The 22,897-nt window shown below is 39.4% G+C and overlaps 2 protein-coding genes across 4 annotated transcripts; both read right to left on the reverse strand.

The window, feature by feature from the left end:
• Window positions 1-283: 283 nt before the first annotated feature.
• Window positions 284-7,060, reverse strand: atf7ip2 (activating transcription factor 7 interacting protein 2). Of its 3 annotated transcripts, none has more exons than XM_056402416.1 (14): window positions 6,961-7,060; window positions 6,463-6,534; window positions 5,586-5,960; window positions 4,619-4,691; window positions 4,363-4,494; window positions 3,820-3,888; window positions 3,590-3,624; window positions 3,418-3,458; window positions 3,277-3,332; window positions 2,901-2,946; window positions 2,611-2,687; window positions 2,272-2,391; window positions 1,992-2,179; window positions 284-990 (listed from the first exon to the last, which is right to left on the reverse strand). In XM_056402416.1, the coding sequence occupies exons 3-14, from the start codon at window positions 5,819-5,821 to the stop codon at window positions 780-782; spliced, it is 1,284 nt and encodes a 427-aa protein (XP_056258391.1). In that variant the 5' UTR covers window positions 5,822-5,960; window positions 6,463-6,534; window positions 6,961-7,060; the 3' UTR covers window positions 284-779. The 3 variants fall into 3 exon arrangements, with proteins under 3 accessions (XP_056258391.1, XP_056258392.1, XP_056258393.1); XM_056402417.1 differs by having other exon boundaries at window positions 5,711-5,960; window positions 6,961-7,059; XM_056402418.1 differs by lacking the exon at window positions 5,586-5,960 and having other exon boundaries at window positions 6,961-7,059.
• A 421-nt stretch (window positions 7,061-7,481) lies between these two features.
• Window positions 7,482-21,258, reverse strand: emp2 (epithelial membrane protein 2). The gene is made up of 5 exons (XM_056402095.1): window positions 21,094-21,258; window positions 11,835-12,163; window positions 11,636-11,744; window positions 11,412-11,552; window positions 7,482-10,666 (listed from the first exon to the last, which is right to left on the reverse strand). Exons 2-5 carry the CDS (start codon window positions 11,910-11,912, stop codon window positions 10,497-10,499), a joined length of 498 nt encoding a protein of 165 aa, XP_056258070.1. The 5' UTR covers window positions 11,913-12,163; window positions 21,094-21,258; the 3' UTR covers window positions 7,482-10,496.
• Window positions 21,259-22,897: the final 1,639 nt, after the last annotated feature.

Consider the following 22,897-nt stretch of genomic DNA (forward strand, 5'->3'; position numbering starts at 1 on the left):
CATGTATATGACTGTCAGGTTGCCATTAGTCAAAGGGCATCTATGGAAGTTATTGAAATCTTTGTCTGGGACACACTTCAAATTGTATATAAAGACATATATAAGTGTACATTATCCTCCATGAGATCTTTGAGGTTAGTTGTGTACGTGGCTTTATTTTGACCAACAGCCAAATAAACCAAATTATTCAAGAAACTTTTCAAATTTCATGAAGCTGTAACATCCAACATTTGAGATTCTTACTCTGTAAATGACAAAAATAGAAGAAAAAACATACAGAAAATACATTTAAACAACTTTATTCGCTCATTAAAAAACTCCATATTATACTATACAACTTAAATTATACAAACTTTTCAAATGATGTTGAACTGTTTCCTTATGGCTTAACCAACTACTGCTTACTTAAACAATGCCATTACCAATTATTAAAACTAAAAAAAATTAAAACTCTTCTCCATCAAACAAAGAGCCTTAAACACAGCTTCCATTGGAACTGAAATCACTGCTGGAGGGCATGGCAGAAGCAGTAAATGTCCTATTTACATAGAGTGCAACTCCATTCTGTTTTATTTTGCTTCAAAATTTTTTTAATTGTGTCTATGTGACACTGCAACAAAATAATAAACATCATTCTCCATGTTACCAACCTTGGGCATTTGAAAATAATGTTGTAATTACAAATAGACACTGAAAAAGTACAAACATGAGTGTTAAGAATGAGTAAATCCCACTTGAGGTTAGTAGTTGTATCGTCTCTCCCAATATCCTCCTCCCAATTAGTGAGGTATGGCTGCAGTAACAACTTTACTATAGGGCCCATACCGGCCAAAAACGTCTTTGCCAACCACTGCGACACATACCTTGTGCCCGGGCTTGTACTTTGTGATCATCACACACATGGGCAGCTTGATGGCCTTCACTTCACCAAGAATATTCCAATTTGGGAAGACGCCGCTACCCTTACCCTTTTCCGTAGTCATGTAGATGCTACAGCAGCGGGGAGAGAGAGAAAAAGAACACATAAAAAAGGACAGCTGTAGCGACAAACTGGCTGAACTCTGCTTCCATCGGGTGGCCATATGATGACATAAACAGTACAATATTCTCCTGACAGATGTGTGAAAAGGTAGAATTCCTGTGATAAACTTAGTTAGGAGTGGATGTTTGTCTCAGACAGAGTGATTTTGGGAAAATATTAATCCAATTCCCATCAACAACATAAATACTAACTATGTTATGATGCTTAATTTTTAACAAAGTTCTGTTTTGAAAAATAAACTGTAAAATTCGGGCACCAGGCTGCCAGATGTTATCATTGTCTGCCACAATGCTTGTATTAGACAGCGATAGCATCTGTAGTCTTGATAATGTTGCCATCTCAAACCATGTAACTCCTCTAGAGATAAAACGGTCAGCTCATCAATTAGTCAATCAACAGAAAGATTATTGGCAATACTTTTGATCCACGATGTAATAGAAAAATCATATTCTGCGCTTTGTATGACCGGGGTTTGAACTTTGTATGACCTGGCTTTGTACAACCCTGGACATGAATCTGTCCTCACATGTATGCTCCTTATCTCAGTACTGTCTGGTACAAACTAAGGAGTAGCTTGTCCTTGAACACGCAGCTGCTTCCTCTTGGCGGTTAGACAGTTTTGATAGCACCCAGAATTGTTCACACACACACACACACATCCTGACCCTGCATCCTTTCCTTTCTCTATAAAGTTAATGTACACTCTTTGTTCGATATTAGTATGCAATTGCACTCTGTTGTGACTGTACACTGATGTTTGATGTATTGTACCATGGCCGATATGATACTGATTCGATTTATTTCTTTTTTTTCCCTTGTCTTTACATAAAGTCTGAGTGTATCAGAGAGGCAGTTTGGACTGCATGATGATACACTGGCTGTGGGAAATTGAATGGGCAGCAACCTGCCTTTTAAAACACACTATCACTTTCCCTGTGCTGCTTCTCACCTGTAACTATCCATGGGCGGGGCAGAGGGGTCTTCCTCCTCTACTTTCCAGAGCACAGAGAGGCCAGCAGGCTCCCGGATGAGGGCCAGATGTACTTCTGGTCTCTGGGGGATGTTATACAAGGCCGCTTCCGAGTTCAGGACGGAGGGGAATGTAGTGGAAGGAAGAGGCGGATGCAAGAGCTTGTCCTTGTTGTAAGAAAAGAGGGCAGGAGTGGAGGTAATGTGAGCAAACAGTCAAGCAAATTACTAATGTGGGTTACCGTGAGTTGGTCTATTACCTGCTCTGAGACTGTGTGCTTGGGAATGTTACGATCACCAGGAGAGAGACATTCTACTTTCACATCCTTGCACTCCTCAATATTGTTTTCTTTATGCTGCTCATCGTCTGTGACATGTCCCTGAATTACACATACCATAAAGAAAGAGGAGCAAATAAAGGCAAGACAAAAAAAATAGTCACAAACAATGAAAAACAAACTGAAAACAAATGTGATGTAAGATTTTATGTAAAGTAAATGATTTTTTCACTTGCTTGAGTAGCTTGTCATTAGTTACACATAACATATTTATGCGTGGTATGTTTTGAAATTAATATATCTAATGATGACGCATCCTACCTTGCTCTCTGAGGCACCATAAGGAGTGAGAACTGGAGATGACTTCTCTTTTAAATCTGCTATGGCAGCCGTCAAAGCTTAACACGGATTATGTACAATCACAAGTAGCAGAAGAAGAGACAGGAGACAGTGGGGAAAAAAGGATGTAGTTATTTATGTACTAACTGACTCATATTATTGAATTTGAGTTGTTATAATAGCTCATCGTGTCAGTTTTTCCCACTGCATGGAGAAATAACATTGAAGGAAGCTATTTATTTAAGGCTTGAGCCTGTATGAAATCATCTTACCGTCATTATCTGCACGCATCCTCTTTAGTGACTTTTTTGTGGTTTCCTGCACAGAAAGGACCAATCAACTAAAACCTCCATTTTCACACTGTTTTTAAGTTATTGAAAACAATGTAATTCACTATATTAATTACCGATTTTGACTTTAATCCTTTCCTCTATGTATATTGTAGAATTCTTGATCTCAAAGTCCCAACTCAAGCTAAATAATTATTGTCCAAATTACAATTAACACTGGCCTATGTGAAAATTGTTCTTTGCTGGATAAAGCAAGAATAAATTCAACTTAATTATTAATAATTTAATACATTTCCATATTTACATTACATTTCAACATTATTTTACTCATTTTAAGAATCAAAAACTAGATATGTACCATCATTTGAAAGAGCTCTCCCTTCTTGTCCATGCAATCCATGCTGTTTTTGTTGACTAAAAAGTAAAATTGGATTGAATTTATACACGTTCAACAAATGGCAAATATTCACTGGTGCGCAGATGGCTGCTAGAATCTTACTCTTTGACATGGTTTCCATCGTTTCACCCTCAGACTCTGTCCTGCAGAGTTGGACAACAAATCACACCGTCTCAAAATTGATAAAATCCAAAGAAATGCAAAGTACAATTTGACATCAAGGGCTTTCATAATTCTCACAGAGGAGTAATATTACCAGTCTGGTTCTACATACCTGCTTATGTCGTTAGCAAGTGACGGATGTGGACTCTGAAAGGTAAACATTTAGAGTGTGTGAATCTGTGCTCTGTGTGTGGGCAGTGTTTACATCTCAAATTAAACCAGATCATTATATTAAGAAATTATATCATTACTTAAAAGTTTAACTGCATGGGTATATTATGGCTTTGTTACTGAACATGCATGTCAGTCCATACACAATACATCTGTCTGTCTGCATCAAACCTTTTTCTGTGTCTTTGTCATGTAGGCAAGAGCTGCTTCTGCTCTCTTCGAGACCGTGTTGATTCGAGCCTGAGGGAGAGAGGAGCATTCTGTAAAGATTTGTTGGGTCTGAGGTATTTTTTAGCACCACTTTGGCTTTGAAACATACACACAATACATTCATATTTGGGTCTTTTGGTTTTACTAGATAAGAAATGTCAACATAACCAAAAACATTGAGATATGGGTGAATATGAGATCCAGGTGGATATAATCAAATGAAGAAAAAAAAAACAGAAAGACACATGAACAATGGGTGAAGCTTGACAGATGAAGACAGGATTTGCCTGTAGCTGTCAAAGTTTAGGAAGGATCTAGGCAGAGAAATAAGAAAAAAGGCAAGAGACTTATTTTAAAATGGACTGGAGAAAATTAAAAGAGGAAAAAAATGAAGTAAGATCAAAGAAGAAGGAAAGGAACAAAATGAACAAACAAAGAAAAGTGGTGAGTAAGTCACATTACCAAAACAAAGAGGTAAAAATGTGAACCACCACTTCCACCGACCTCCAGTTTTTGGATTGAGCTTTCATAGTCAAATCCATTATCCAGCTTTTCAATAGTTTCTATCAAACCCTCGAGCCTGATTTCATTCTTCTTCACTGCACTGCGAACCTCCTGCTTGATCAGTGTCTGCACCTGTGGGCACACGTACATGGTAGTGCTTCTTTCATTCACTTCAGATGTATATGCATTTGCAAATGTAACCATGCACAGAAAAAGAGTACATTTGACAATCTCAGTTTGCCGTGTTTTCTCTTACTTCAGACTGGGAGAATTTTATCTTTTTATCACTGGCTCCAGATGAAGTTGACATGGAGGGCAATCTCTTCATTCTTCATGCAAAATGCATACAGACAAACAAACGCAAAGACAGAATGTCAAGATTCACCAGGTATCCAATTGGTAGTTTGCCGCTCCACCATAACTCTTTAAAGACACTTACATCTATTATATGTGGCAAAATAAGAGATTAACATTTTAATATTACAACTGAAGCATCCATCGTTTTACTCCAGGACTATGACACTCATATACGCACAGTCATACACCGATGGAACAGCCATCAGGGGCAATGTGGGGTTCAGTATCTTGCCCAAGGACACTTGACATGCAGCCTGGAGGAGCCGAGGATCAAACCACCGACCTTCTAATTAGAGGACGACCCGCTCCTCCTCAGCCACAGCTGCCCCGCAAAGTGCATAATAATTAAGCCAAACAGCTGCATCAATAGCCTCTAGGTTCATTTTTACATTGCAGAACAATGTAAGGGCAGGATTAACCAGACAGCAAAACAATTCTATTTCTATTCATTGTCCTTGGTCGACTCCAGCCCCAACTTACTCCATCTTCACCTTCCCCAGGTGTAGACAGCATAAAAATCAATTTGGGTAACCAGGCACTTTTTTCCTCCCCCAAAAAAAAAAAAAAAAAAAAAAAACTAAACAGGGATGACGAAACATAGAAGGAGATTTATTCTATCCATCCTCTCACATCCATCGTTTGTGCAAATCGAAAATCATTTGCTTGACTGGCCCAGCTAGCAACAAAATTAGCAGCAGGGCATGCTGAAGCTAGACAAACAAAATATCTGTGTGTGTGTGTATGTGTACAGATTATATTATTAGTCGAGCTGCAAGTCAGTCTGACAAAGCTACAAACACATTTGGCAAGCTAGAAGCATTTATGAAGCTGTTCTGCAATTATGCAGCTGCACGAGGTTAACTCACACATCCAGAAGACTCAAGGCAACTTCTGCATCAGATTTCAATCCTTTTACTTCTTTCAGTGCACGCCACCTATTAAATGCCATTCCAATGTTCACTCGAGCTCTCACCCTTGAGCTGCATGTTACCTTTTGAGGCAAAGGTTTGCGTTTCTTGGGTCTGGTGGAATCGTTTACTCTGTCTTGAGCTGGTGTTCTAAAGCCTCTGCGACCTTCAGTTTCATCTTGACACCCTGCCATTTTTCACAAACCCTGAAGTACACTGTCAAAACAGAAGCTGCATGCAGATGGTTTTGTAGGGTGGGGGGATCATCAGAGAATGTACAAGGTGAGGGAGGCGGCCGATGCTGTCAGCAACAACCTGAAGTTGTCATGAAACCTGGCAACAACAACAGCCTTTGTTAATTTGGTCTCACTCCTATTACTTGACTCTGGACTGGGTAAACCTAATATCCAATATAATCTTATTACAATGTAACACATTACAACAATGTCATTCCACATAATGATATATTGTATGACAGTCCCCTACTATACAGATATCTGTGTAACAGACAAGGTAAGCAACCTCTGAAATGGACAGAAAATAACATAAATTTGAAATGTATTTACTGCAGTTGGAAGTTGTTTTTTTAGTTTAACAGGAATGAGTGACAAACAGTTTTAAGTTTTAGCTTTTTGTACCAATAGCAATATTAAAACATCAGTTATATACTTGTCAGAGGCTAGAAAATGTAATAGTTCAGAATTAAAGTGACGGAAGAAGGGAATTATTAATTTAACCACACAAAAAGCTATTGTGACGCAATGATGTAACAGAATCAATGACGCCACACGGTTCTTGAGTCTCGATATGTTGCTATATTGGTTATTAGTCTTACCTCTGTTATCTATGTTGCTTCTTTGCGGGCCTTTGTCGGTGCTGTGACAAAGTCTTCAACTTATTTTCAAACCTCCATATCAACATAAACACAGAAAACAGAAAAAGGTACAATTATAACAGATAAAGAGCAACTTAAAAGCTTTACTGTCCCAATCATCAGACAATAATAAACAATGTTTTCTTTGCAGTCTACACTATAGCCAATTTAATATGTTCTCTCAGATATTACTAGATAATATAATGTTGCGCACACGGGCTTGTGAACACGAAAACAAAAATCAAGACCATCAGTGGCAAAGTTTGTTTCGGTAAAGCAAAAAGCTAGCCAGCATATGAGCTAACTGCTAAAGGGACTAGCTAACTTTTAGCTGGAGCTTTTATAATTGGCTAGGAAATAACTAACAAATAAGATAATTAACGTTAACGAAGAAGAGAGGCAGCTATCATAAGAGAGATGGTTAAAGTGAAATCAAAGTATCATTTATAATGCAAATACCTCAACAATCAACAGGGAGCCTTTGCTTGTTTTGGCAGGAAGTTGCATTCTGGTGGTGTGTCCGTTCCACTTCCGCCTATTTTACACCATTAATACTTTAGGCTAAATTCCTTCAGAATAAAAGCCCAATTTCCATAAAGGTAAATTAAATAAAAATGTAATGTTTTGCACAAATAGTGCTCACGTTTTATGTCTAATTAATAGCAGTAATACTGTATCCTCACAGTATCATTTTTGTCTCAGAATCAATGATACCACGAGGCTGCAGTTACTAGGTCTCATTACAAAGAGTGTAATTCATATGAATGTGAGCTAGACTGTTTCCTGTGCTGGATTATTTGAGTGTATGAAAGTTCAAAATGTTTTATGTGATATGATATTTTGGCATTAAGACGGTGAGATATGATGATCTTTTCTGGAGAAAAGTGGAGGTAAGGAGAAGAGAGTAAGCAGGCACACCAGTGTATAATGACTATAGATGGATACCTGACTCAGTGACAAATTTGGCACAAACAAAGAAATTTTATTCATTGTAAAATACATTTATTGAGATCTACATCTGATGGGTGGGGAACACGGCAAGAAAAATAAGCACCAATAAATATTTTGCAGGGGAGATGAGTCTTTGTTCCTGAATCTGCTGGTAGTTTGCCCAATCTGTGGTTCTGAGATTAGAGCAGCAGGATTCACCAAGCAGAAACTGCTCATTCTTTGCAGGAGTGATCGGCAGGAGCTTGCAGGAGTCTATTCTGTAGCCTGAAGCTATAAAAATAACAGCTACACATGGTGTAGTTTTCTGTCAGTCCACTGGGTGTCAATAGCAGACAAACATTTCAGTTGGAAGACATGAAGACAGTCATTTCGTACAGATTGTAGAAGCTGCCACTGATGCTGCAACAGAGGCCAAAATAAATAGCATGCTGTAATTGAATTTGCCTAAAAGAGTAAAAGCAAAGGAGTCTGTAACAAGCAGAAACACTCCCGTTTGCCATGACATATAAGCCTGTGTCAGATCTCACAAAAAACTTTTGGATGAATCCTATGCCCTAAAGCAAACTTTCAACATGTCTCCACTGTAAAACAACATGAGATTCTCAACCAATGTGTAATTAATACTTCATTTGAAAGCATTTGAAATATTTTAACTGCAAAAAATGTTTTTAAAAAATCCCCATAAATACAATTTTGGCTTCAACAAGCTGTATAATTATTTGTCAGTATGGCCATCTGGTTATTTGTATAGATCAACATTGACTAAGATACAGTTCATCTGCATTGACATAAAACACACTACAGGAAAATAAGCACAACAATAACAAAACATTTCCAACTCTAAATCAAGAGTAGCTCTAATAAGTCAACTCTTAAGACAGATAGCTGTGATTTCTGTTGAATATCTGCAACAGAGAATGCACAGAATTTATGTTCAAGTTCTTGGTTTATTCATAATATAGAATGTTTTTGATCAATGTCAAATGAATCCAAATTTTACATAATCTATAATAAACTGTATTTCACAAAAAAAAAAAAAAAAACATCTCCTTCTCCAGCCTATGGAACTTCAACAACTTACTTTTCATCTCAAGTTAAAGGGACTCGCTGAAGGACAAAAACTTCATGCAAACAGGAGGCTTATTATTTAGTGAAACACTTTTAAGATAACAACTTCACAAAAACAACAAACAAGAACAACAAACATCACAATCTCAATCAAGTATCATCTTGAGATAGCAGAGCAAATTCTTCATTTCCCTTCCCTGAATCTTCATTTTTGATGAGCTGGTATGTTACCAGGCTCTGTGGTCCAAAGTCTGTCCAACATGGACACATTTCTATCACTTAACAACCCAGTGCTTGTTTCCTTTGTTTCAGGTCCTAGCAGCTACCATATTAATACCCCGCTGGTCTCCCTTAACTGTGTCACCCCAAAACCAACACCGAGAAAAAAGAAAGTAAAACCAGTTTATGCAGGTCTAATGTGGAATCAAACATTATCTATATGAATGCTGTGGCCACAAGTAATTCTGGGAATTGGTGGCATGTACAACACAGTAATGAATTTATTGACATTAAATGTAATACGTCTATATGGGTGATGGAGATGTATGAGTAATGGACCAAATAAACAGTAGCTTGGCCAGAGAGGGAAGACTGAATTATTTCATACACACTCAGTCACATGCTAAAATAAACAACAGTGGTTTTAAACAATAAATAGTGTTTGTCTTTTTTCAGTGAAGCTGTGAACAAAAAAGGCACAATAATAACAAAGAAATGTTCATTCTTACTTCAAGTTTGCATGTTTCTGTTTTGTCATTTTAAATCCCAAATATCACAGCACATCATTGGTTCCTTTTTCACCAATAAAATACGAGTCAGTAACATAAGAATACAAACAACAGGTTAAAATCCTACATATTATACCTCACCTACTGCTTCACTACACTTCCTATATACTATGGTTAACATAAGATTCTCTGTTTTTCTCGTACAGTGGGGTCCAAAAGTTTGAGATGTGGTCTCACACTTTTGGACCCCACTGTAGTTCAGTCTTAGAAATAAGTTTTTGGCAATTACCTGAACTATACATACACAGCAAATATGTACAAAATAAATTCTGTTGACTAAAGCTTCACAAAAAACGAATGGACCCTTTGGAAAGTCCAGGGGCTGTGTCCCAGTGAGGCAAACCTCCCCACTTTTCTTCTTCAACCTTTATCCTTTGTGATTAGATATTTTACACAAGTTCCTATGAATGGTGTGGGAGGGGAACCGGTACACAATGAGACAAGAGATAAATCAATGTGTTGGCTGGGGGGAAAAGAGGGAAGAGGATAGTCAGAGTATGTTCTCACCAAATGCAATCACAGCTGGACCACCAGAGTCTCAGCTGGCCATGTCGTGTATGTTCTATGCAGAGCAATAAGTGAATGAGCGCATTTGCATGGAATGCATGTTCTCAGCTTTATGCAAATGAACCTATTAAGCGCTGTGTATCTAGCTGGCAAAAGTCACCTGACACCTTTCAAACCAGGCATTGCAAATCAAATGTGAATCATGGTGTAATTCTCGCCTTAAATGTTTACAGAAAAATATTTTAGTTACTGTCATGCATGAAAAAAGGAAAAACATAGACAGTGGGTCTGTCAGCCATGTTTCTGAGGCACTTGTTTGGAACAAATATATAGCCCATAATGAACACACTGGCAGTCTGGGGAGTCCTAACGCATCCTTACCACATTTGGTGAGAACAATGTACCATCAGGAGGGAGAAGGGTGTGTGATTATTTGGGGTTTTGAGTTTGTAAGGTGGACAAAGTGTGTCTGGCTCTGAACACAAGACTTTAAGTTAAATGGATTTGACATTTCTGGGATATTTCCTGATCTCCAATGGTATTATAAAACCTAAGGGTTAGAAAGAGCATGTGCGTAGGTATGTTTGTTGAGGAAAAGTGTATGTCTTTATGCATTTTTGTCCAAGTGTTCCTATTTATACATTTGCATATTTGTGAGTTTTTGCATCAAGCCTGTCACATCTATTTGCGCTTCCTGAGCACCAGGTACATGAGGCCGCTGATGAGAGTCATGGGGAAGCAGATCCAGGCCAGGACATAAGAAGAGCCGTAGGAGCCTTCCTGAAGACTTGGCACATGAAAGCTGTTTTTCTGAGCCGTGTAAATGGACGCTGCGATCATCACACATAGAGCTGGGAGAAGGAGAGAGGAGGAGGAGGAAGGAAATTACGCTCAGTAGCTGACGATCATTCAAAGTCTGAATGTTCTGTTATATCTCCTGCAGCCAGTTTGCTTTCTTACAGAGAGTTTGATGACAAGATCAATATCACTGTCAAAACTTCCTGTTAAAAATGAGGCTCCAGTCAGTTTAGCTGAACACAAAGATTAGAAACGAGGGGAAACAGATAACCTTGCTCTGTCCAAAGGTAAGAAAATCACATTCATTTGAAGGTGAAATCTGTTATCTGTTAAATAAAAGACTAAATGCTCAGCTTTCTTTCCATCATTATGAGGAATGTTAAGGATCAGATTTAACCTGGGATTAGACTCAAAACAGTTAATGGCTAAGAATGTGCAAATGTGACAACACTTGAATGGAGTACACTTCAGTTAAATTCATTCATTCATTTTGGGACATATCATACCAAGCCACATGGTTGCTTGGATGCTCAGATCTCAGATACATTAAGATCAGATGTCTGTTTTTTTTTACGTTCAAAAGTTCAGCTCACATTCTCATCTAGCCTCAGAAATGTGTGGACATAAATCTTGCCACAATTTGGACACGGCAAGGTTTATCATTCATTTACACCATGTTCCATAGCATAACAGAAACAACAACTCAATAATAATTTAAACTTTAAATACAATGACAAAAGCTGCATTGAAAAGTTTAATGTGTGTGTGTGTGTGTGTGTGTGTGTGTGTGTCACTCACAGGCCAACAGTTGGATAACAGCGGTGAAAACGAATCTCTCTCCCTGTTTGATCCTGAAGAGCTGTAGGATGAAGACGAAGAAGCTGACGCAACATAAAATGGAGGCGAGGATCATAGTGGCCTGGACCGCCTGCAGGTAGGCTGAGGAGAAAGCGGACAAGATGCGTTACATGCAGAAACACAAACTTACACACACACACATACGCTTAATAGAGCTGTCTTACCTGCATCAGCGGTATGGCTGTTCTCCACAGGGAAGCATGTGACGTTACAGGAGTACCACAGGTCAGTGTAGATCACGTCACGTCCAGGTGGTGACACCACCCACCACGCCTACAACAGGGAGGGACAAGAGATAGTAAAAATAATGAAAATGCCCAATGCTGCCATGCAGATGTATGTGCATTCTTGCTTTATACTCACATTGTGAATAGTTGCAACAAAGAGCAGGATGGCTGTAGCCAGATGGAAGAGGACAATGAAGGCTAAGATGATCAACATGGCTGCCCGTCTGTTTGGCTAACTTGTCTGCTGCTTGTTGCCCGTTGGTCAGGCCAGTTAGATGTCTCGCAGGCTGCTTCAGCGGATGCACGTATCTCTCACTGGCTGATTGTGTGGAATGTAAGTTTCAGCTTTTGGTGGGTGGTGGTCCTGCTCACTGACAGTTTCTATGTGTTTATGCTGGTTAGCAGACAGGGTGGTTTGCAGGTTGATAGTCAGGGGTGGATCAAAGTCTCTCACATGAAAGGAGTCTGTTGGAAGCAACATACATGTAACACTTTAATAATACACACAAGCAATGCTGACACAAGCTGAATGCCTTGTTTGCCGTCACGTTATATTAAGCATGCAGGTACAACTATTGCAGATGTCCTACTTACTATATGTGACTCATGAGACCCACAACTCATGAGACACTGCAGAAAGAATATTCATATTTATCAAAATCACTTTCAGCAATCACTTTATGTAAATGATACTACAGAAAAAGTCACTGTTCCATTTTACAAATTTGCAATTTAGAATTTGTGCATGTTTTTATTTACCTTACAAGTGTCAGATAAGAATAATAAACATATACTGTATACCATGGAACTTGTAAATTGGAACGACTCGGATTTCAGACTTCCAGTTGAAATGTCCAACTCGGAGCTCAGAAAGTCCGACTTCCGAGCACAACTTGAACGCACCATAATGTCCAGCGCGAATTAGCGACGGTTGAAACTTGGTTGAAACGTGAAGAACTGTTAATAATAAAGATTGAGAAGATTTGATCTGTTGTACTTTTTTTTTTTTGAATACTTGCGGCCCAGCCTCACCCAGACTCTACTTCCAGCGGCCCCCATCTAAGTTGAGTTTGAGACCCCTGCTGTATACTATATACATATATATATATATATATATATATATATATACACACACACACACACACACATATATACATATTTACACATATACATATACACACACTGTATGTTGTGTACAGTATGTTTAGATAAGTCTTAGGTGAAGGTAATCCAAGGAGAGTTCATATGCAAACAACCATGAAAAATGCAGGGTTAATGAAACAGCCAGAGAAATATTCTTGGCCTCCAAGTCCCTAAAATTACAGCAAATGCCACTGAGACAAAGTTGTGTCAATACACATGTGCCAAACTGTGAGTGTGTGTGAGTATATGCACAGTTACAGTATGTGGGAGTGTGGCATTTACTCTGCAGTGATTGAAGGCCTTAATCCTGACTAGGACTTGCTGATAGTAACAGCGGGTCAACTGTCTACAGCTGTGCTCTCTTCAGTCCTAGGATGAAACTAAATACAATAGCATAGCTGCGTTAGCAATCAGTGTCATCCAGTGATACCAGTACTGCCGGTGCATTGAGATACTAAAATGATGCAGCATGACATTCACAACAAGAAATTTTATCATACATTCTTGACCTTCATCATGGCTACAATTTTTTAAGGTTTACATACTGTACATGAACCCATAATGTTTTCACAGTGTGAAAATGTCCAAATGTCCGAGAGTAGACATCTAAGACAGGTGTGGTGTCAAACACCAGCTTATCCCTTAGCCACCTTGACATTTGTAGCATAATGACACAAACTAATTCTTGGTAAGAAAGCAAACTAAACTAAAAACTAAATGCCCAGAGGTGTATGGCTTCAGAAAACACTGTTGACAGTCATAACAAAGATGCAGGCCTCCACTTCAGAGATGATCATCTGTTGACACCTGAATTTTGTTTGTGTAATTTTCTGCTTCCTAACCCTTTTTGTAGGAATGTCCCCTTCTTCTACTTTGTGTGCTGCTTTTTTCTTCATATATTCTACTATGAACTGTTTCGAAGGGAAAATTCCATTAAAAATGGCAAAAACATCCAGGAAGCCATGTGTGTGTTTATCTGGGAAAGATTTTTGCTCAGCATGTAAAATGCTTTGTCAGCATCATTCTGCTTAACATTCATACTGCTATAAATAATCACACAAGACAGGACTCTGAATCTATCATTTTATTTCCAACCAAACACTTTTACGACACAGTTTTAAAGGCTGTTTTACAACTTAATGTGACGGCACAGCCCAGACTACATCTCTGATACTACCATACTTGCAGTCTGCCCCACTGTGTACACTGTACACGTCAAACTCAGCCTAACTATCCCGTGGGAATATAAAATTACACATGTGCACGAAAACACACTAAACTCCCACCAACGCTTTTGAAGCTAATGAAGCAGAGACACAAGCATGTTAAAAAGCACATGTGAGTGCAGGCACTCACACATACAGTACATACACAGAGCCAGACAGCAGAGGAATTAGCCCTCTCTGCCAAAATGGAGTCACAGTAAAAACAGCCTCTCCCCGCCGACAGGAAGCAGGCCACAGTTTTTGTGTGTGAGCATGTGGCTGTGGGGTGTGCCAGAGGATAGGCCCTCCCTGTCTGAGTTGGGGGAAGGGGGAACATGGGGGTAAATAGTAAAATGAAAGTGGGGAAACATCAAAAGAAAGCTACATACTTTGACTCATTAGATATGGGTTTTAGGGTTCGGACAGAAATGTAAACAGTAGCAGTTTTTCAAGCCAAATGTTCCCAATCATAATGCTCTGAGGATGGAGCTGAATTAAACAATGACCTGGCAACACACACTTTAACCTGCACCTGAGCCTTGACCAAAAAATCATGAATGGGGCAAGAGGATCTGAAACTGATGTAAGGCTGCATTTGATATAGCAAAAACATGTTCACAAAAGACAACATACTATTTGGTTTGTATATGGTAGTTTAGTACTTCAGCAAGTTGTATACAGCATCTTAAACTACCATGCAAACCTCACTGTTGGGTTTTCTATGATATCTGCAAAAGCAATACAGAATATGCAGCCACTCTACGTTGTAAGAGCTTTTGCAGCTTCAGGACTCAAGCTAAGTTCCCAGAAATTCTGCCAATTATAACAAATTATAATTACTGTGTCTCTCAGGTGGCCAATCAGACTTCAGGTTTGACCTTGTATAACGATGAAAGTGGAGAGAGAGAGAGAGAGAGAGAGGGAGAGAGAGGAGAGAAAATGAAGCAGCGAGAGTTGGATAGACAGACAAATCAAACCAAAGAAAAACAATTTAATTCACTACATCCAGGACAATGCATCTCTTTGGTATTTGAGTCTAATCTGACCTGCGGGAATATTCTTTGGCACAGCAAATAATCTGCTATACAGGTACACACAAACACACACATACACAGCTGGATCTGATTCCGGCTGCAGCTGCTTTCTCGCCTCAGTGAAGAGAGGAGGAGTGAAAGAAGGGAACCCCATTGGAGGGAAATGGAGGGAAGAGAGAAAAACAAAAACATGAGTGTAAAAGAACACACACACACACACATACTCTGATGTACACACACATACATACAGAGTACGCAAAACCGCAAATATATAGCCTGCCAAGTAGCTCACATAAAATGAGAGACTCTCAGACACAGTTCAGAGGACTAAAGTTAATTCAAACAATGTAGACAGCAGACGACTGTTTACTGTTTGTGTAAATGATATGCATGCATGCCATTTTGTGTGTGTTTGTGTTGTAAAAGATTTATCACTTTAGAAGCAATAAAAAGATAGGATGTACTACCCAACTGTAATTAGACAAAAACTGCAGCTATGCTTAATTGTTTATTATACTTATTGCTGTTATTTATCATGTCCCTCTTTTAAGTGACAAAAATGTCTTTGTATATGTCCATTAATATGTCTAAGTTCAATAAACCAAGCATTAATCCATTGCGAATCTCACCATTTTCCATTTATCGCTCTCTCTCTCTCTTTCTCTGTCATTCAACACACGACCCCTTTCAACAAACTGACAAACAAACACACACACATTAACCTAAATGCAGAGCTCCATATTCCCCAGGGATCCTTGGGAATGGTGTTGCTTTGCAGAGGTTTCACTCAACGCTGATAGTAAAGTGTGAAAACACTGATACCCACCTGTGACACCATGCAACAGCTGCAGGCACACACACACACACACACACACACACACACACGCACATATCCACATGCATGCTGTATACATTAGCCCTGCTACTCTGGTATGCATAACATTGATATTTCACAGATCTTCATGCCTTATCTGTCATGATTGACAGAAGCACACACTGAGGGGTATTTCCCTCAGCTGCGGTGTGTCATTCAGCAAAGTGGACAAAAGTCTTCATAAATCAAATTAGTCAAAATCCTGTATCCACCATTCATCACTGATGTCATGCTGAAAACCCATGCGCTGATATCTAGCCAAAAAAAGGCCAATCTAGGCATAGGTAAATAGAGAGGGAAAAGGTGAAATACAGAAACTCTAAAGAAGTAGGTTTTTGCAACGTCTTATTTTCACTGTAAGCAAATGTTTTTCGAGCTATACAAAGTGGGTTTATATCCGGTTTCAGGGGTTTTAGGTTTATGAACCCACTCAACACAGAACAGTGACTATGGAAAGTTTCTACTTTAGTAGCAAAAGGGAAAGATACCAAAACTGATGCCGTTCTTTTCATCCAGCAGTACAGCACATGCCATGTCAATGCTGTAAGCATATTATCCTGTTTTCCTTGTACTTGATTTCACAGTTTTCCTTTATGTTTGACTTTTGGAAACTCTGACACTGAGTGGATACAAATACAAAAAAGGAACACTAACAAGTGTACAAAGGTAGGCTGACAAATTCTGTCAGACTCCATCCACCTCGCCTGAATCACACACACGCACACACACACACACACACACACACACACACACACACACACACACACACACACTGACAAACAGGCACAAATGCTGCCATTCCTCCTCTCCACTCAGCCTTATAATAGGAGGCTGGGGGACTCGGTGCAAGAGTGCAAGTGTATGCATGTGTGTGTGTGCTGACTGATTCCCTTGCCTGATGGAAAATGCTGACTTTTAACGTCCTTTTTTTACTCTTTTCATAAAACACAAAGCCACAGACTTAACTGGGCCTCCGAATCTCACTCCCCCATCTCTCTCACTGTCCCACTCTCTCTTTCTCTGTATCTCTGTCTGTCTCTCTCTCTCTCTTTGACCATGGAAAAACTGAGGGGAAAAGGCAAGAAGGCTTCCAGTGGTGCCGTCTGGCCCCTTATGAGGTCGTACAGTTGAGACTGAAATGCAAAATTTCCTCTCATCAAAACCTTCAATTTGGAATACTTGTTGGGATTCACTGTATGGGGATACTCAGCATTGAGAGCTGCATTTTGATAGAAGTCATGGTAATAAAAGCTACAGTTTGCATAACAGCTCATAAATCTGTCCAATCTGTCCCATTAGTTTTTCGATATGTCAACTGTTGACACTTAGCTATATCCATAAAACTAAACAAACATCATCAACTGATGATGCCCGTGAGGTCAGATTGAAAAAGCTAGCAAGCACACCTTGAGTTAGGAGCTGAGTTAAGTCCATGGTCAAGAATGAAGCCTCATGCTCATTTTCACTTTTTGTTTTCCCAGCCATGGCCTTATAGTATCTAAATTGCCTTTATTTGTGGTAACTTGCGGTGTTTGCAAATGTGTGTGTACACAACAACAATTGCCGAGCTACAGTTTATTTTTAGAGAACACACAAAAGGCACATCTTCCCTGGAGCGAAGCCATAGTGACCAAACAAAGCTTTGTTTAGGAAGAGCACACAAAACATTCAACAGATATACACAAGCACAAGCGTACACAGATTCGCACACACAGTTTGGTTTTTGGCATATATGAGCAGTTATCCAAGTGGTCATGGAGCAAATACAGAATTATAAATATAACCAGATTTCCCAATGAGACAGCTATAATTCTTTACATTTTTATAGACAGTAACTGTCTGCCTACACTCAGACACAAGCTAACCAGCAGTTGAGAGGCAGGAAGCAAAACTGAATCAAAGATGCTGAGATAACTTTGCTATTTGCACATTGTTACTATGAGCAAAGCAAAACATTTACAGTTAGGCCCGAGAGGTATCACCGGAGGACGGGCCACATTTCTTCCCCCATATATTGCTCATCACAACGGGCAACATGGCTGTCGCATTTCCAAGACTCCTTCACACGCAGACAAGAAAAGAGGCCTCTTCAGACTGAATTTGGTGCATGGACGCAAACAGTAAATTGCGAACACTCAGCAGTGTTTGTGTCTTTGAGGCTAGTCTATCTCATTATGGGACGAAGCTTACGCTAACTCATTGGAGGTTCAAGCCCAAAAACTGAGACAGAACTGTTGTTACAGTAATAATACTTACAACAGTACTTTTTACAACATCTTAGTCTTGACAGCTTCAGCTCTGCTTTCTGTCTTTTTCATTTCTTTAGTCTGAGCTCTGAGACCCTGCTGTACTCTGTGTGCTTATGACTTGACCTTGACTTTATTGTAGCTATATTCTTCAGTCTGCATGTTAAGATGCTAATATTTAGCATGTTATGACGGGCAGGAGCTGGGGAAACACAACATGGAGCAACAGTGCAATACAGCAACTATATCGAAGAAAAGTGGAAGTGGAAGTGGAAGTGGAAGGCGGTGGAAGGTGGAACTAAGAATCCAAACAAATGATGCATTCTCAGCCCAAACTGGCAAGAGCGCTTTTGTTACTAACAGATTTAATAGTTTAATTAATGCGTATGTTTTATTACCGACAACACAAGCCTAACATCACAACATTTTCTAGATATTTTAACTCATAACTCCCATAAATCTATGAGTCCATCTGCATTGTTCATATAAAGTTATAAAACACTGGCTGCCTTGAGGCTGAAAAATAAAACATTTTAACTATGTTGAGTTCTGTTGAATACCAAGAGAAAATGGAGAGTCCACACAGCAGACATTGTTCTAAACAATGAAGCCTACATGGTTGCAAAGGCATACGGTGTATGTGGATGTGGGTGTGTGTGTACAACATGCCTCCTCAAGGAATAAAAAAAGAAAATGGACCTAGAAAATGGACAAATACACACACACGCACACACACACACGCACACAAACAAATGCACACCCCTGTTTTCCTGCTGGGTTAAAATACTTCCCGCTGACACTGAAATTCTTTCATGTTGGGTACTAACATTGTTTTTAGGTGTGTGTGTGTGTGTGTGTATGTATTTTCACACATTGTGAAATAATGTGACAGCGCTCAGTAATGACTCCCACAAGCAGAAAGAAGTCGAGGAACACCTGATTGAGGAGTATAAGGTAGAACTCCGCTCATATCTCCATCCTCCTCTGTTTATCACCCCCCCCATTCTCCTCCTTTTGTCTATTCTACCCTCAGTCACTTCACACTTGCTCCTTGATAGTTTTCATCTGTCAGTACCTTTTAAAACTTCCCACTAACCCCACGACTAATCCCCCTCCTATCAAGTATCACAAACCTCTCTCCTCCCGCTGCATGCGGTATGACTGAACATACCTTCGAATTAGCACTGGCACTCGCGGGCCTTCTGTCACATCACATCAAAACAGTACCAAGAAGGCAAAGAACAAAACATGCAGCACCGTCCAAATACTTATGGAGCTTTGCTACTTCTTGCTACAACAAACACAACACCTTTACTGTGAATTACTTTCTTAGGACCATTAATGCGTCATCGACTGCACCCCAGAGACTACTTCCTGTCATGGCAACAACAGTATTTGAATGGGCAACAGTTTCCATCAAAAGTCATCCTTTTTCTCCAGTTATTATTTAATAACCAGTTATTTTGAATAAAATATAATATTTGTTTGACCTTTCACACTTACAGTTGATGGAATGTTTGGTTTTTCATTTCCGGTTTACATACAGTTTCTCCTGTAGATTCAGACCACCAGCATCACAAAAACAACATGTGTCGGAGATGATTACACTTTCATGTTCAGCACTAGTTTCCTAAAGCATGTTGCTATTTGCTATAGGAAATTCAGGTTTCATCTTTCATCTTTGTTCTATTATATTTTCATCCATCCCTGACCTTTTCCATGCATTCTGTCCAACAGCTTAGAAGTGCATGTCCACAGGGGGATGCAAATTAGTTTCTAATACATTGATGTAGATTCATATCATGACCTTCCCATTTCATCTAACATTTAATTTTTCTGTGGCTCTCCACAGACTTTATCCTCCCTCAGATTCCATGTAATCATCAGACAATTTATACATTGTCTCCACCTCTGCAGTCCAGTGTCAAAAACCAGGACAAGTTCTTGTTGTTTTGAACCACAAGGGGGCGCACCCTATGAAAGGAGACTGTAGCCATAATCAACTGCCTCAACAAAACTTGAAATGCAACTCATTCAACAATTCAAGATTGAGTCAGTTGTATTCAGTGTTATAGTACAAAGAATGTTCCTTCATGGGACCTGGACGGTTTTAAACGATAATCTGATCCTGTTCAATTTAATGTAATCCTACCATGAAATTACTCAAAACTACAATACAAAAAAAAACACACCAGGGAGCAAAGATTACATCAAACTAACAAAGTAAAATCCATTGGAATATCATGTGAATTTAGTGTTACCATATTGGCAGGCTTACAGACAGGCTACAAAGTGACTAATGAATAATACAGCAGATACACTTTAAGTCCCAATGAGACACACACATGGACACATTTCCTGTGTTCACTGGAAAAAATGACCAATTATCTTCCCTTCAGACTTTTCAGACAAATAAATTTAACTCACATACACACATACACACATACACACACACACACACACGCACACACACTGGTGACTGACAACGCCCCTTTCATTTCCAGCTTCTCAAACATAGAGCCAGAAGCTGAGTTATGATCTGTGTAAAAAATAATCATAGGAGAAAGAACGGCAGCAAAGGCTCCTGAAAACTACTCTTTGATAAATTACTATCAAATACAATAAACTTGTACTCATTTTCAAAGAGATACAAATGTCCTGACACAGCACTAATTAAAATTAAAATCTTGGCAATATTTTTATGATATGGAAACTAGGACAGATAAAATCACCACAAAAACACTTTCAATAAAAAGTCAATAAAAAAGTATTATTGTTATATTAAAGAGTCACCTCACAACCAGACTGGATTTGAATGGGACATGAATCCCATACAGAAAGTTCCGTGTAGCATTCAAACAATATGCAAACTAAAAATACTGAGTCTACTCACCGGGTTTGGAACAAGAAGGAAGCTGTGTTGAGCTCCAGTTGTGACTGTGGGACTAAGTGAAGTTACGGGATAATATATTGAAAAAGTATTGCAAGATAACAACCTGCAAACGTGACACAACAGGAGCTGGAGGTCTTACTAGCAGCACCAAAATAAAAAGTTAGAAGCGCACGTTCTCGGGCCCGGCTGTCGTGAGCGCGCATGGGAGGGCTCGAGGGGAGGAGCTGGGTGTGGTTTGGGAGTGCGCGAGCGTATGTGTGTGTGTGCGTGTGTGTGCGTGTGTGTGCGTGTGTGTGTGTGTGTGTGTGTGTACGCTTTTATATGGTTGAGTGGATAAACTTTAGCTACACAGTCGTTTTGTGGACATTATAGCCGGTCGGTACTTCAAAGGGCTGTTTTAGGTTCGTGGGTAGAAATGGGTTTAAGTTATGGTTGGGTTAAGGACCTAGGGAATTATGTCAACGAGGGTCCTCACAAAAATAGAAGCACAAACGTGTGTGTATGTGTGTCTGTGTGTAGAACTGACATGATAAGGCTGGTTTAAAGCTCGGCGGGAAAAGTGTCCATAAAAAAAGTCATCATGGGAGTCAGAGGGGAGGTTTAAAAGTCTGTTTCCTCACATGGCAGACAGACTGAAAATGAGAAAAGAAAACAAACGGCAGGGATCAGACGGAGTGGGAGACAGAAGGAAATTAAAAAGATAAAAAGGGATGAAAAGTCAAGAAGGGTAAGGCATGCAGAGTGGAACAAATGCTGAAAATGGGGACAGGAGAAGAGCAAGGGAAGCAAGGGAGGGAATGTAGAGAAAGGAGAGATGGAGAGGTGAAAATGACCAATGAATATGAGCAGATTTTGTACATTTTTTTCTCTGCAATCTCACACTCATGCACACTGCATGTGCATACTTGTCATCACTTTAAAATCCTCTCACACTATTTGCTTTACACTAGTGTCACTTTACACATAGTTTCCCCGCTGGAGTCTGGACGCTTTTTTTTCTTTTTTACATTTTCTTTCATATCACAGATCAAAGTGTTGGAGTAGTAACTTTCCTGTGTTTGTATAACCCTTGACTCTTCTATTTGAATTCTACCCTATTCTTATTCACCTGGGAATGCTCCTTTTTCACAGCTGTTGTGTTTCTGCACCTCCCAGAATAGGATGGGCAGCACTGCCACATTCGAATTTTCTGCTGATATAGTTTGGGTTGCGCACCACTCCTTGGATGCCGTGTGGTTACAAAGCATTGATGAGAAGGTTGAGCGGTCACTGATCAACATACGAGAGAGAGAGAATTACTGTCCCTCCTCTGCTTCCATCTCCCTGCTCTTCTGCAGTGAAAGTGCTACCCTCTGTCCTGTCAACCAGCTGTTGCACTACATTTTATTTATGGTGGTTTCTACAGTCATTCTTATACAGAGCACATTTGGCCAGAGAGAACTCCACACTTTACAACATGCATTTGGTCTCATCTCTGAGATGTCACAGTTTTATATTGTTTTTTTTGGGGTTTTTTTGGTGCATGATCTATGTGGTTTTCGACTACATTCTATGTTTTTATATTGCTCTGCAACATCGGAATTAGTTATACGGATATTTTGACATTTTAGGAAATATGCTTATTTGCTATTTGTTAAGAATTACATGAGAAGATTGATACCCCTAAGACCCCAAGAATGGTCACGCACTAACCCCTATCCTGCTAGCATAAAGAACACTGAGTAATTTTTATACTGTTCCCAGTGTTGTTGCATAAATGTTTGTATTAATTTACAACTGAGTGTTTAAAAAGCCTGTGTTTATA

The sequence above is a fragment of the Seriola aureovittata genome, chromosome 17 (genome assembly GCF_021018895.1).
Source record: "Seriola aureovittata isolate HTS-2021-v1 ecotype China chromosome 17, ASM2101889v1, whole genome shotgun sequence".
NCBI classification, from domain to species: domain Eukaryota; kingdom Metazoa; phylum Chordata; class Actinopteri; order Carangiformes; family Carangidae; genus Seriola; species Seriola aureovittata.